A 17220-nucleotide genomic window follows, 5' to 3' on the forward strand; every position below is an offset into this window, starting at 1 on the left:
GATACGCCGTCGATACCGTTCATAAATCAATATCGTGTACCCGATGCAAGAGACGGCCTAATCCATCCCGAAGAGCGTTTGCTCTGTCGCTTATTGCATCCGACGTGAAATATTACAAAACGGCCGATCGTCAGAGCCATTTTCTCCTATTATAATGGCAGGAGTCAAAATGATGGCAGTGTGTGCTCTGTAATATTATTGTGAAAACAGCCCGACTGATAAACACTGACAGATGACAATGATCATGCGATTGGATTAAATGCATCAGACAAAGCAATAAAAACATCAAGCAAAATCAAGGAATAATAGTTTCTTAAACATTTGAACATTTAAGGCGAGACACTGCAGGTGAATAGGGTAAAAAAGAAACTAATAGTTATCACCTTACTTACTCGGTTGATTGATTACATTGATAATCGCAAGCATTTTTTGTGTTACAAGTTTTTTAAAATGTTAGGTTTAAATATGCAAATGAGGCATTATTTAATGAAATATGTGCTAATTTGCATACATTTCTAGTACAAAATCTAAACACTGGATGAAGTAGTTCTCAAAATTCTTGTTTAATTTTCAAATGTTTTTACAGAGGGGATAATCTCATTTTGTCACTCCATAATTCAGAAAAAAACAGAACAGACAGAAAACAATGTATTTTTTTTACCATTTTGGGGGGAATAAAATGTGTAAAATCAAATTATATATGAACAAATCGCTCTGTAAAAACCTTCGGAATATAGACAGGAATAAAAATGTAAAGTTTGGTGTGTGTAAGTGCTACTGAACTGATTTATGGCTCTGTGTAGGAGAAAAAAACTCATTTTGAGAAAACTTCATTTTTTTATGAATTCTGACATAAATGAAAGTAATGCAAATATAAAGTAATTGTTTTAATAATTATTTTAATTCATTAAAAACTTTATTTATATACAGTTTATATTTTAAAATTCTGTAATGACCAAAAGTATTATAACTGTTGTAAAATATTGTATTTTTATTAGAATATTTCAATTAAAAGTATATTATATAATTGGAATACTTTAAAATAGAAAATATTGTTTTATTTAAAAAAAAAATCTTAACAGTAAATTGCTGTTTTAAAATTATATAATGATATAATAATAAAAATATATTTCATAGATTTATATGTTTATATGTTATAAGTAGTGTTTATTATGATCTAAAAAAAATAATAATTTTATTTCAGAAGTGTTTTTTGATTTGACAGATTTTTTAAATACTTGACCTTTTTTTGTTTTCTTATTTTATTGTTATTTGTCAATGGTGTGTACAGCTTTGAAGGGTGTACAGTTGTGATTTATGTGTATGTGTGTGTGTGTGTGTGTGTGTGTGTGTGTGTGTGTGTGTGTGTGTGTGTGTGTGTGTGTGTGTGTGTGTGTGTGTGTGTGTGTGTTGTGTTGAGCGTCTGCTGTGTTCCTCATCACAGTTTGATTTGGTTTCACCTTGAATGCAGCACCGTGGTATTGATTCAGACACTCACACACACACACACACACACACACACACACACACACGCACACACACACACGCACACACACACACACACACACACACACACAGATCGACGGCGGCCATGTTAGGCACCTGCAGAATGTAAAGGCCGTTTCTTTCATATTGGATTCAAAATATTTGGCCTCCAAATACAGTCACAGCAGTATTTTTAATGTTCAAATGTCACTTTATTAGATAAAATAGTAAAGCATGTTATTCATTGTGACGAAAGATGCACAGACACACTTTACAAACAAAAAATATGATGTATTCCTGTTGTTTTTGTCATATATAAGAATATATATAAACTAAAGCAACTTAAATTGAGAAAAACTGATTTTGCTAATATTTATTCTGAAGAAAGATAGACATGTATAGTAATGAAAGCCAAAATATTAAATGTCATGGATGAATATTTACTGAGTAATCCACTATTTTGTAGAGGGAGGTCAAAATGGCAATTTTCTCCCTTTTTTTTTTCACCAATTTTGCCATCACGGAAAGATGGCAGCATCATTATCTTATTTTTGCACAGAGATTAGTTCTATTAGTAAAATCTGTTGACTTAATCAATCTTTGTTGCATTATGTGCAGATGGTGACCATTCAAACATTGGGAAACTGCACCTTTTAAGTTTTTCTCCAAAGTTTGCATGCCTGTAACTCAAGAAGTATTAAAGATATCTTAATACCCTTTTAGATATTGGGTCTTAACAAACTTTTCTTTTGGCATGTTTATTTTTAAGGCCCTATATGGTTCAGTTCCAGAGATATTGGAATTTAAATATGGCTCCATAAAATTAAATATGGTCAAAAACCAAATGTGGGTCAGTTTGAAAAAATATGATGTGTCTTTTCTTTTAAAGAAAAATGTTCACCTTAGATTGAGAGTCAAGTTACAGGGGGGTAAATATGACTTCAGAAAGATGGCAGCATCATAATATTATTTTTACACAGAGATTAATAGTTCTGTTAGTAAAATCTGTTGACTTTAGCCAGCTGTGTTGCATTTTGTACCAATGGTGACCATTCAAAAATGGGGAAACAACACTTTTTTTAGTTTTTCTTAAAAGTTTGCATGCCTGTAACTCAGGAAGTATTAAAGATATCTTAATGCCCTTTTAGATATTGGGTCTTAACAAACTTTCCTTTTAGCATCTTTATTTTTAAGGCCCTATATGGTTCGCTTCCAGAGATACTGGAATTTAAATATGGCTCCAGGAGTAAATCGTTCAAATGTACACATTCAGTGGTCAAAAACCAAATGTGGGTCAGTTTGAAAAAACACGATTCTACTTTTCTTTTAAAGAGGAATGTCAGAAGAACAAATAATGTTAAACTAGTATCTCGTTAAATGTATCTCGTTTATTTCTGTCAAGACAACTGCATTGAACATATCAGTCTGAGTGCCATAAAAATTATTTTTCAAAAGTTTGCATGCCTATAACTCAAGAAGTATTAAAGATACTGCAATATGATTTTAGATTCTAGTTGTTAATAAATTGTTTGGTGACCGGCTCAAATTTTTGATTTTGGTAATATTTTTTCTGAAGAAAGATAGACATGTATAGTGATGAAAACCAAAATATTAAATGGCATGGGTGAATATTTTTTTTTTCACCAATTTTGCCATCACGGAAAGATGGCAGCATCATTATCTTATTTTTGCACAGAGATTAGTTCTATTAGTAAAATATGTTGACTTAATCAATCTTTGCTGCATTATGTGCAGATGGTGACCATTTAAACATTGGGAAACTGCACCTTTTAAGTTTTTCTCCAAAGTTTGCATGCCTGTAACTCAAGAAGTATTAAAGATATCTTAATGCCCTTTTAGATATTGGGTCTTAACAAACTTTTCTTTTGGCATGTTTATTTTTAAGGCCCTATATGGTTCAGTTCCAGAGATATTGGAATTTAAATATGGCTCCATAAAATTAAATATGGTCAAAAACCAAAGAAAAAAAAACAAAGAAAAATGTTCACCTTAGATTGAGAGTCAAGTTACAGGGGGGTAAATATGACTTCAGAAAGATGGCAGCATCATAATGTTATTTTTACACAGAGATTAATAGTTCTGTTAGTAAAATCTGTTGACTTTAGCCAACTGTGTTGCATTTTGTGCCAATGGTGACCATTCAAAAATGGGGAAACAGCACTTTTTTAGTTTTTCTTAAAAGTTTGCATGCCTGTAACTCAGGAAGTATTAAAGATATCTTAATGCCCTTTTAGATATTGGGTCTTAACAAACTTTACTTTTAGCATCTTTATTTTTAAGGCCCTATATGGTTCGCTTCCAGAGATACTGGAATTTCAATATGGCTCCAGGAGTAAATCGTTCAAATGTACACATTCAGTGGTCAAAAACCAAATGTGGGTCAGTTTGAAAAAACACAATTCTACTTTTCTTTTAAAGAGGAATGTCAGAAGAACAAATAATGTTAAACTAGTATCTCGTTAAATGTATCTCGTTTATTTCTGTCAAGACAACTGCATTGAACATATCAGTCTGAGTGCCATAAAAATTATTTTTCAAAAGTTTGCATGCCTATAACTCAAGAAGTATTAAAGATACTGCAATATGATTTTAGATTCTAGTTGTTAATAAATTGTTTGGTGACCGGCTCAAATTTTTGATTTTGGTAATATTTTTTCTGAAGAAAGATAGACATGTATAGTGATGAAAACCAAAATATTAAATGGCATGGGTGAATATTTTTTTTTTCACCAATTTTGCCATCACGGAAAGATGGCAGCATCATTATCTTATTTTTGCACAGAGATTAGTTCTATTAGTAAAATATGTTGACTTAATCAATCTTTGCTGCATTATGTGCAGATGGTGACCATTTAAACATTGGGAAACTGCACCTTTTAAGTTTTTCTCCAAAGTTTGCATGCCTGTAACTCAAGAAGTATTAAAGATATCTTAATGCCCTTTTAGATATTGGGTCTTAACAAACTTTTCTTTTGGCATGTTTATTTTTAAGGCCCTATATGGTTCAGTTCCAGAGATATTGGAATTTAAATATGGCTCCATAAAATTAAATATGGTCAAAAACCAAAGAAAAAAAAACAAAGAAAAATGTTCACCTTAGATTGAGAGTCAAGTTACAGGGGGGTAAATATGACTTCAGAAAGATGGCAGCATCATAATGTTATTTTTACACAGAGATTAATAGTTCTGTTAGTAAAATCTGTTGACTTTAGCCAACTGTGTTGCATTTTGTGCCAATGGTGACCATTCAAAAATGGGGAAACAGCACTTTTTTAGTTTTTCTTAAAAGTTTGCATGCCTGTAACTCAGGAAGTATTAAAGATATCTTAATGCCCTTTTAGATATTGGGTCTTAACAAACTTTACTTTTAGCATCTTTATTTTTAAGGCCCTATATGGTTCGCTTCCAGAGATACTGGAATTTCAATATGGCTCCAGGAGTAAATCGTTCAAATGTACACATTCAGTGGTCAAAAACCAAATGTGGGTCAGTTTGAAAAAACACAATTCTACTTTTCTTTTAAAGAGGAATGTCAGAAGAACAAATAATGTTAAACTAGTATCTCGTTAAATGTATCTCGTTTATTTCTGTCAAGACAACTGCATTGAACATATCAGTCTGAGTGCCATAAAAATTATTTTTCAAAAGTTTGCATGCCTATAACTCAAGAAGTATTAAAGATACTGCAATATGATTTTAGATTCTAGTTGTTAATAAACTGTTTGGTGACCGGCTCAAATTTTTGATTTTGGTAATATTTTTTCTGAAGAAAGATAGACATGTATAGTGATGAAAACCGAAATATTAAATGGCATGGGTGAATATTTACTGAGTAATCCACTATTTTGTAGAGGGAGGTCAAAATGGAAATTTTCACCTTAGATACGGAGTCAATTTACAAGGGGTTAAAAATGACTTTACACAGAGCTTTATGTGCCAATGGTAACCATTCAAAAATGGGGAAACAGCACAATTCGTTCAACATTATTTCTTCTTCAGACATTGTTCTTTAAATAAAATACATCATCTGTAAAGTTACCAACATTTTTTTTTTTTTTCGACCATTCAACAAACTGGACGATCTGGATAATTGAGATCCTCATATCTCTAGGACTGAATGATGTAGGATCTTAAAATTTAAGAGTCCAAAAGAAAAGTTTATTAACAACTAGAATCTAGAATCATATTGCAGTATCTTTAATACCTCTTGAGTTACAGGCATGCAAATTTGGAAAAATAATATTTATGGCACTCAGACCGGTATGTTCAATGCAGTTGTCTTGACAGAAAGAAACAAGATACATCTCTAGTTTTAACATTATTTGTTCTTTAGACATTTCTCTTTCAAAGAAAATAAGTATCATATTGTTTCAAACTGACCCACATTTGTTTTTTGACCACTGAAAATGTCCACATTTTAACGATTTACTCCTGGAGCCATATTTAAATTCCAATATCTCTGGAACCGAACCATATATGGCCTTAAAAATAAAGATGGCAAAAGGAAAGTTTGTTAAGACCCAACATCTAAAAGGGCATTTAAATATCTTTAATACTTCCTGAGTTACAGGCATGCAAACTTTGGAGAAAAACTTGAAAAGTGCTGTTTTGTCCTTTTTGAATGGTCACCATTGGCACATAATGCAACAAGGATTGCTAAAGTCAACAGATTTTACTAATGTAACTACCCATCTCTGTGTATAAATAAGATAATGATCCTGCCATCTTTCTGAAGTCATTTTTAACCCCTTTTAACTTGATTCTGAATCTAAGGTGAAAATTGCCATTTTGACCTCCTTCTACAAAATAGTGGATTACTCAGTAAATATTCATCCATGAGATTTAATATTTTGGCTTTCATCACTATACATGTCTATCTTTCTTTAGAAAAAAATATTAGCAAATCTAAAATTTTGAAGTCGCTGTGAAAGCGCTGTGTGTGTGTGTGTTAGAAGTATTCCATACAGTGGTATCTGTAATATTAATAGCAGCAGTAGCGGTTCTTCATATAGAAACACACACACAGGTGGTGTTCTGCTCCTCTGAGGATTTATCAATATTTCAGTGTTTGTTTTGTTGTCGTAGCTTTGATTTGGTCTTTAATATTGCTGGTAAGAAGCGCGCAGATACTGATTAAACAAAGATGATCGCATCACATCAGATTTCATACACAGAACCTGAACTGACTCTGTGTGTGTGTTTATGTTTCTGATTTCTAATAACTAACGCATGGAAATGCACTTATGCTGTGTTTGTGAGTGATTTCTGTTGGCAGTGAAACTATGAAAGCACCTCTCAGTTTATTGGCACTTATTTCTATTGTCACGTTTCATTTGCTTTGATGGCGGCGAATCTTTCTTTTGCTGCAACACTCCTGGACTGCGTTATATGATATAAAACAACAAAAACAACCCAGTAAATATAGAGAAAACTTTAATATATTGAAAATGCATTTCAAGTTTAAAACATAACAGGGTTTGAGCAAAGTAAAATGCACAAAGGGAAATAAAATGGACAAAATGGGATAAGATTTAGTAATTAAGCAAATATTAATAAAACAAAATCTAAGTATGTAATGCTTTGTATATACATATATATTTTTAGAAATATTGTAGCAGTTTCTTGTCTGTAAAGCATATGATTTACCCAGTTTTTAAAGTCATAAGTCATTAAAGTCAGGATTTTTATCAGGACTTATTTTGTTAGAAGAACCAATATAAACTTTTTTTAAAGTGCATTTAAAGAGTCTTTTATGGAGTCTTTCTAGATTGAAGTTTATAAAATGTCTGTATCTGTTGTAGTCTATATATATATATATATCTTTATAGGCCATTACATGACAGACTACAACAAATACAGATATTTTATAAACTTCAATCTAGAAAAAGACTCAACAAAAGATATATATAATGGATTTTTAATGGATTTTGCTATGAAGCAATTATTTATTTTAATAAACAGCCAATTTATATTAAAAATATATATATATTTTCTATAATTTAAAATAAACTATATTTGGGTTGTTTTTGTTTTACATTATTTTTCAAAAGTATTTAAAAATTTTATTTACGGTTTTTATTTGCAAAGTGCATTTAAAGAGTCTATATTCTTTTTTTTCTAGATTTAATAGCCTATGAAGATACAATATGCTTAAATATAAATGTAAAATATATATATATTTTTTAATGGATTCTGCTATGAAGTAATTATTTATTTTAATAAACAGATAGTTTATATTTTAATATAATATTTCTTTAATTATAAAATAATGTAAGTATTTGTTAGAACATAAAATATAATTTAAAAATAATAATATAATTGTATTTAACATTTAAAATATGTAATATCTGGTTGTTATTAATATAATCATATAATAATAGAATATACAATAATCATAATAATGCTAATATAATAATAATTTAATTCAAGTATTTATTATATAAAATATAATTTTATAACATGAAAAATGCAAAGTAAAGTATTTAAAGTATTTTAAAGTGCTTTATCTTTTGTTTTATCTTGTTTTGATTACAATAATAAAGAAAATATTAAAAAAGGAAGAGAAAACAAAAAACAAAACATGATATGAAGCAATTGTTTATTTGAATAAACAGTCAGTTTATATTTTAAAATGTAATATTTTTTTATTTATAAAATAATGTAAGTATTTGTTAGAATATAAAATATAATCTTTAAATAATAAAATAATTGTATTTAACATTTAAAATAAATTGTATATCTGGTTGTTAATAATATAATCATATAATAATAAAATATACAATAATAATAATTTAATATAAGTATTTATTATATAAAATATAATTTTATTATATTAAAATATTTTACAATTACATTTTATATTTTATCATTTAAAATAAACTATATCTGGGTTGTTTTTACTTTTTTTAAGCATTTTAAAGTGCTTTAGCTTATTATTTATTTATATATATAATTATAAGTCATTAAAGTTATAGGATTTTTATCAAAACAAACTTTGAAGGACTCATTTTATTAGATACATGTTAGATACACATAAATACACTTTTATTTTATTTTAAAATAAATTGTATCTGGGTTTTTATTAATATAGTCATGTAATAAAATATACAATAATATAATAATTTAATATAAGAATGTATTATAAAAAATACAATGTTATGATATATTTTTTATGGATTCTGCTATGAAGCAATTATTTATTTTAATAAACAGTTAGTTTATATTTTAAAATGTAATATTTTTAATTATAAAATAGTGTCAATATTTGTTATAATATAAAATATAATTGTTAATAAAAAAAATTAAAGTAAAATTAATTTTATATTTTGGTTGTTATTAATATAATCATATAATAATAATAATAATAATAATTTTATATAAGTGTTTATTATATAAAATATTTTAAGTATTTTAAAGTGCTTTATCTTTTGTTTTGTCTTCCTTTTTTATATTTATTGTAATCAAAACAAAAAAAAACAGATAAAATGGTTATTTTTTAATTTATTTTATTTCTTATTTTATATTTATTATAATCAAAACATAAAAAAATAATTATTTCTGATTATTCTGAGTTGATGTAGTCAGTGTGAGTTGTTAGATCAATGTCTTGGTCCATGATTACATGAACATTATGTGGAGGTTTTGATAGCGGCTGGTTTGTTTCTGAGTGCTGCTGTGTCCTGAGAGGTCAGAGGTCAGCCGTGAGCCAGTCAGACGAGGCCGGGGTCAAATTGAATCAGCGGAGATGTGGCCGCTCGTTCTGTCAGAGCACAAAACATTAATGGAGCCAATCAGGTTAGACCTTTTAGTGTGATGTCGGAAAAAATGAAATAATATGATTTTTTAGAAATAAACGGACAGCAATGAAGACAAAATCGGCTCGGGCCTCTGCAATGCAATAAGAGAAACTTATGAGTGTCCTTCTGAGTGCTATTATTTATTTCTCGTTTGTTTCTGATCTCAAATTAAACACTTTTTTACAGTCTGCATGGCATTGTACATGTTACTATTATAAATTATACTTTTAATAACTGCAGTTACAAGCGGCTTCAATGCTAAATGCAAGACTTGCAGACTGGAAAACACAGATTCATTTATCAAATATTAGTTTATGATTTATTGCATTGTGGTTTTACTGGAATTACTGATTATATTCGTGTGAACATCAGGGCGTTAAATAGAGGGAGGCTTTTCTTAAACTTTACAGTGTTAGATGCAGTTTCAGAAAAGTAATTTTACTAATTTTTAATGAAAACCCACAGAAAGGGAAAAACAACTGACTTAAAACAGCCATTCATTTTGTTACCATATTCAGGAAATTGTAAATATATCCTTAAAATCACTTATTTTAAATGTAAAAAAGACAAGACCGTAAAATAAATACATTTTCAGGAAATGCTAATTAAATAAATACATTATTATTATTATTATTATGAATTTATGTATATTTAAAATAAAGTAAAATAAAATATTAAAGCTAAAAAATCTGAAAAAATTCATATAATTTATTCTTATAAATAATTAAATCTTTAAGAATAACAATAAAGTAAAATAAACAAATAACCAATAATTTTACTCATTTTTAGTGAAAACCTACAGAGGAAGAACTGACTTAAAACAGCCATTCATTTTGTTACAATATTCAATGACAAATTATGTAAAGTAAAATTAAATAATAAAGTAACATCAAATAAAAAAACTAATTCAGAAAAATTCAATAAATTTCAAATTCAAATTAAAAAAATTCAATAAGAAACCCATATAATTAATTCATATAAATAACTAAATCCTTAATAATAATAAAGTAAAATAAAACAATAATTTAACTCAATTTTTACTCGTTAAATAAATTAATTCTTATAAATGTAAATACTAGGGCTGTCAAATGATTAAAATTTTTAATCAGATTAATCAGACTTTTCAGTGGATTAATCATGATTAATCACTATTTGCAACGACACCTGAATCCTAACCATTTTTTTTCTGAAATGCATACCAAAGTATAAATAACAGGACACAGATAATTTTCACATTTTCATATTATGCCAGGGCCCGCATCGGGCCTGTTTTAGGCTACTCCTTATTTTTTATATTTTAGACATCCATCAATTATGCTGCGCTGGTGGAAACAACACGAGACTTTCGCTTTTACTTTCGACAACGGCTCGGATGGCGCAACTGGAAGAGATCCGCGTTCAATCGCACGCAGTAGGCTGAAACTTGCCACAAAATACCGGCAAAAATAAATAATAAATGTGTCGGGGAAAGAGTAAAGACATATCTGAATTATTTATTAATAAAGTGTATTCAATGTGAGTCAATGTCGCAAAGATCCTGCAATCTCATTTTTGGACGCGCCTTGAGAGAGAAATTTATCGTTAAGGATTACATATTAAACAAGTTTTTGTTTTCGATTTGTTTTATTTCGTTAAGTAATAATTTAAAACTTTCTATAGATATGTTTATCATGTCTGTGAGGCATGCATTTAGCTTTATTTTTGTTAAGCACTCCTGTTCAAGAACGAGACGACAGAAAGCGCATCATTTTTGTTTTCTTTATTTTATAGAAACACTGCAACGTTTTTTGGTGTATTACTTTTTCCTTTGTGAGCAAAAATGACGGATAATTTTAAATTGCTTCCACTGAAAAAATGCAAATGATTGAGCTGGTGCCTCGATGACCTGCAAAACGGCTTTATGTATCTTCCACTCTCCACTCTGTCACTGTGTCAGTCACCGCTCTTTCGAGAATGAACCCAGCATAACTATGCAGATTTAATTCCCAAAACATAAGAAAAACGAAAGTTTCATACAAATTCTGAATGGATGGAATGGAAAGTGCAAAGCGCGCTCCCTTTATTATCACTAAAAGCGTCACAAATCTTAGTTCATAGAGATCTCACAACGTTCCGTTATAATCAATAAAGCTTTCTAAGCTACACAATGAATCTTTTATTTACATCGCGTCTACACTTAGTCAGGAGATGAACAACGCTGGATTGTTTGCCAGATCTTCAATTGGTTTGCTTTCGTTTGAGGGTATATAGCACCGTCTACCGCAGTAGAACCAGGCCTAAGCTTGGCTAACCACTCCAGTTGCAGAGGGGCTGTCGCCCAGGCTTGTACTTGTTAACTGTACCATCATCATTCTTTTTATATTTGAATCCGTCCATAGGCTCACCTTGCTCCATCTCGCCTCTAGCTCCCCAACCATTTTCCTGACAAATAATTCGTCACTCTGCGCATGCGTGAAATGCGTTAAAAAATTTGACGTAATTAACAACAACAAAATAATTAACGCCGTTAACGCGTTATTTTTGACAGCCCTAGTAAATACATATTATGTACACAAAAAAACTAAAACTAAGGATTCAAAATGTGTAAATCCACTAAAATTTGAACATTTATTTATTTTTGTACTGTATTTCTGTTCTAGACTCAAACAAACATTCAACCAGATGATATTAGAACCATTTTTAATGTGTTAATTGACATGAGTGCAGAAGAAATGAAGCTTTTATCCTTCCTAGCAGATTGTACTGTAATATCTGTGCTCTGCAGCATCATACATCTCTGCATTGTGGCCTCAGGCACGTGTGTGTGTGTGTGTGTGTGTGTGTGTGTGTGTGTGTGTGTGTGTGTGTGTGTGTGTGTGTGTGAGAGAGACTAATTGCGTGTCCCGTGTTGGAGGGGCTCCTGTGGTACACACACGTTTGGTAACAAAAGAAGCCCCATCCGACCGCACCCCACACTTCCGCAAGCAAACACCCCTCTGGCTCTCTTTATGACTCTCTCTGTGTGTGTGTGTGTGTGTGTGTGGGCAGCACGTGCCCCTCCAGCACAAGCCCCTAACCATGACCCTAACACACACACATACACATACACACACACACACACACACACACACACACACACACATATACACTCACACTCCATTCAGAGCACTTACTGGACGCTGGAGCACAAAGCCGAAGCTCCACGAGCGCCACAGCGTTAATTCAGACGTGACACGAGTTGTGGATGTTTTATGTGCAGGTGTCACACATTTACAACTAATTCACCTCATTCTTCTGATCAGAACAAAGCAACATGTTATATATGTGACCCTGGACCACAAAACCAGTCTTAAGTCGCTGGGGTATATTTGTAGCAATAGCCAAAAATACATTGCATGGGTCAAATTTATTGATTTTTCTTTTATGCCAAAAATCATTAAGAAATTAAGTAAAGTTCATGTTCCATGAAGATTTTTTGTAAAATTCCTACTGTAAACCTATCAAAATGTAATTTTTGATTTGTAATATGCATTGTTAAGAACCTAATTTGGACAACTTTAAAGGTGATTTTCTCAGTCTTTTTGATTTTTTTGCATCCTCAGATTTCTGATTTCAAATAGATGTATCTCAGCCAAATATTGTCCTATCCTAACAAACCATACATCAATAGAAAGCTTATTTATTGAGCTTTCATATGATGTATAAATCTCAGTTTTGTCAAATTTAACCTTATGACTGGTTTTGTCGTCCAGGGTCACATATCACTTTTATTTCTTAAAAAAGGGGATTTTATTTATTTATTTTTTACTATATTTTTACTTCTTTTTTTTAGGGATTTACTTATAAAATTTATAATTACTCATTTATGTTGTTTTACTATTTTTAAAGACCTACATATATTTAGAAGAATTACTTATATGGTTTTATTTCAATTTCTTTAATTTGCATCTTTTTTTTATATTTTATGTTTTTTAGGGATTTACTTTAATTACTTTAATTGTAATTACTTGTAATTAATTAATTTTTCTTTTCTTTCTTTTTTTTTTTAAATCTACTTCTGTTTAGAAGAATTACTTATGGGTTTATTTAAATTTATTTGATTTGTATTTTCTGAAAAATCAGTTTTTTATTTCAAGGATTTGCTTGTATTTAGAAGAATAGCTTATATTTGATATTATTTATTTTATTTTAATATTTTACTATTTTTAAAGATTGGCTTATATTTATAATTTATCAATATACATTATTAATTTACTTTATTTGCATTTTCTGAGAAATCTGGTTTTCTATTTTATTTTAAGGATTTACTTGTATTTAGAAGAATTACTTATATTTAATATTATCTATTTTATTTTATTATTGTACTATTTTTAAAGATTTGCTTATATTTATACTTTATTAAAATGCTTTATTAATTTATTTGATTTGCATTTTCTGAGAAATCTGTTTTTCTATTTTATTTTAAGGATTTACTTGTATTTAGAAGAATTACTTAAATTTAATATTATCTATTTTATTTTATTATTGTACTATTTTTAAAGATTTGCTTATATTTATACTTTAATAAAATGCTTTATTAATTTATTTGATTTGCATTTTCTGAGAAATCTGGTTTTCTATTTTATTTTAAGGATTTACTTGTATTTAGAAGAATTACTTATTTAATATTATCTATTTTATTTTATTATTGTACTATTTTTAAAGATTTGCTTATATTTATACTTTATTAAAATGCTTTATTAATTTATTTGATTTGCATTTTCTGAGAAATCTGTTTTTCTATTTTATTTTAAGGATTTACTTGTATTTAGAAGAATAGCTTATATTTAATATTATCTATTTCATTTTATTATTGTACTATTTTTAAAGATTTGCTTATATTTATACTTTAATAAAATGCTTTAATTTATTTGATTTGCATTTTCTGAATAATCTGTTTTTTTATTTTATTTTAAGGATTTACTTGTATTTAGAAGAATAGCTTATATTTAATATTATCTATTTCATTTTATTATTGTACTATTTTTAAAGATTTGCTTATATTTATACTTTATTAAAATGCTTTAATTTATTTGATTTGCATTTTCTGAAAAATCTGTTTTTTATTTTATTTTAAGGATTTGCTTGTATTTAGAAGAATAGCTTATATTTAATATTATTTATTTTATTTTAATATTTTACTATTTTTAAAGATTTGCTTATATTTATACTTTAATAAAATGCTTTATTAATTTATTTGATTTGCATTTTCTGAAAAATCTGTTTTTTTATTTTAAGGATTTACTTGTATTTGGAAGAATAGCTTATATTTAATATTATTTTATTTTACTTTTTTATATTTATAATTGTTAATAATGATTCATTTATTTTACTATATTGTGTTTGAAGGTTTACTTACATTTTAAAGAATTATTTATGTATTTATTTAATTTAATTACATTTCCATATATTATTTTTTACTTTATCATGTTTAAAGATTTGCTTATATTTTTAAATAAATTATTACTTATAGATTTATTTTATTTTATCTCTCTACATAATTTTCCATTGAACATTCTCAGAAAAATGCAGAAATGAGCTGTGAATGTTGTTTTATTTAGTGTTTTATTGAATCTCTCTGTCTGTCCGTAGGTTGTCTGTCTAACCTTCCACCGAACGCTAAGAAGATCTGTAACTCTTATGAGGAGCGGAGGAAGCAGGCGACGGCCATCGTTCTGCTGGGTGTGATTGGAGCAGAGTTCGGCGCAGAGATCGAACCTCCCAAACTACCGTCCCGCGCTCGGACCAGCACTCAGGCGCCCGACGGTTTCGGTCTGACCACCGGCGGATCCAACTATTCACTGGCCCGTCACACCTGTGAGTACAAACTATAGCATATACAGTACTTATACACTTTATAAACTAATCCTGACCCACACACCGAAAATACCAGTTTTACAAATGAGGATGTCCCTAAAGAGAGGTTTTTGGAGATTTTGTCAGGTTTAGCTCACTTTTGGGTACAAATTTGTCTTCAAAATATATATATATACACACACATATATATTTACATATATTTGCAGTTACAGTTTTTCAAGCAAACACCAATTGTTGCAATATATGGCAATAGTTGTATATTATTATGCTCTTGCTATAATGTTTTTTTATTTTATTTTATACGATTTACTTAGTTATAAGAATTATTCAGTATTAAGGAATTGCCTTATAAATCGTTACAAATGTATACATGACAAATTTCCCTAGCTTTATAATACAATGTTTCTTTTCTAATGGTGTATTTTATTTCAATTTTCAATTAATATCATTATTTAAAATGATTTATAAATCCAATTTTATTCAGTTTTTTGCAACAAACATCAAATATATGTCAATAATTGTATGATATAATGTCACTTTATTTTTATTATTATTATTATTAATTTTACTCATTATGAATTACACTTTTAAACTGAAAATACATATAAATAATATTTTTTTCTTTTTTTCTTTTCTATTTTATTTTAATTTTGAAGCTTAAATGTGTTTTTGCGATTTTTATTTGTTTGTTTTTTTAATATATGGTTTTATGTACTGTAGGTCTGTATAGTTTATATATGTATATTTTTAATTATATAAATTAATATATTCAATTCTGTGCTCAGTATATAAAATGTCACACATTTTAATATTGTCAATCTTATTAGTTAAAAAGATAGATAGAGATATTTCTTTTTTTACTTTTTTACTTTTTTGGTTTTGTTTTGTGCGTGTGTGTGTCTTTTAATATTGCAATACTATTGTAGTTTCATTAAAATTAAAATTATTATTTATATTATTTCTATATTAATTTATATTTTATTTGTATTATTATTTTTTTCTTTTTATTTTATATATATATATGATATAAAATTCAAAAATTCATATAAAATTACATTGATATGATAATGTTGTTTGTCATGGGCGAAGCATCTGCGAGTGTTTGAGCCTCTGATAGCATGATTTCATAAAGCTCTTCAGCCCGTTATGATGAGTAATAATGTGGCTTTAATTGCTGTAGACGGAGCCGAGGGCAGGAGTTAATTACTCTGCAGCCTAACCAGGATTTCTAGCGGCACCGTGCCGATCATCAGCGTTTGCAATAATCACAAAAACACAAGCAGCCCAATGAAATTCACACACGACGGACGTGTCGTTCTGATGACTGCAGCGGTTTTAACGGAGTGATTAACAGATCCAGTCCCGCAGGACGCCTGCAGTACACACTTCATTACTGTAGTGTTCAACTATGAGAGGCTTTAGTGACCTGAGCTGAGATGATGATTGTAGAGGTCAGAGAGCAGGTCAGACGCGCTACGCTCAGCTTCAACAACACAAACATACACTTAAAACACACTATATCTTCTTAAGATGCTTGGCTGAAAGTCTCGTTCTACACTGTACTTCATATGATGTCAGTAAGTGCATACTAAAGTAAAAATGGCATTCATTTTGTCCAGAGAGGAATTGAGTTTTCACAATAACTGATGAATCTTTAAAGACAGACCTGAGTTAATTTAGCTTGTTTTTAAAATGATAACATTTCATAGTGGACTTCTTGGTGAAATAAATAAATTATTACATTTAATTAGATAATAATTTTATATATACAGTACAGACCAAAAGTTTGGACACACTTTCTCATTCAAAGAGTTTTCTTTATTTTCATGACTATGAAAATTGTAGATTCACACTGAAGGCATCAAAACTATGCATTAACACATGTGGAATTATATTTGATTCTATAAATTATTTAATTCTATATATACTATATATACTTCTGCACAACACAACTGATGGTCCCAACCCCATTTATAAGGCAAGAAATGTTGTGTATATAATTCCACATGTGTTAATTCATAGTTTTGATGCCTTCAGTGTGAATCTACAATGTTCATAGTCATGGAAATAAAGAAAACTTTGG

General features: G+C 29.0%; 1 protein-coding gene across 1 annotated transcript in view; it reads left to right on the plus strand.

Moving 5' to 3' along the window:
* Positions 1–15154, plus strand: part of LOC141292112 (WD repeat-containing protein 7-like) — a 39535-nt gene extending 24381 nt beyond the window's left edge. The window contains exon 3 of the mRNA XM_073824068.1: positions 14913–15154. Within this exon, the coding sequence (XP_073680169.1) occupies positions 14913–15154 (242 nt within the window). The remainder of the gene's footprint in view (positions 1–14912) is intronic.
* The last annotated feature ends 2066 nt before the right edge of the window (positions 15155–17220 follow it).

This window comes from Garra rufa, chromosome 19, assembly GCF_049309525.1.
Source record: "Garra rufa chromosome 19, GarRuf1.0, whole genome shotgun sequence".
NCBI lineage: Eukaryota > Metazoa > Chordata > Actinopteri > Cypriniformes > Cyprinidae > Garra > Garra rufa.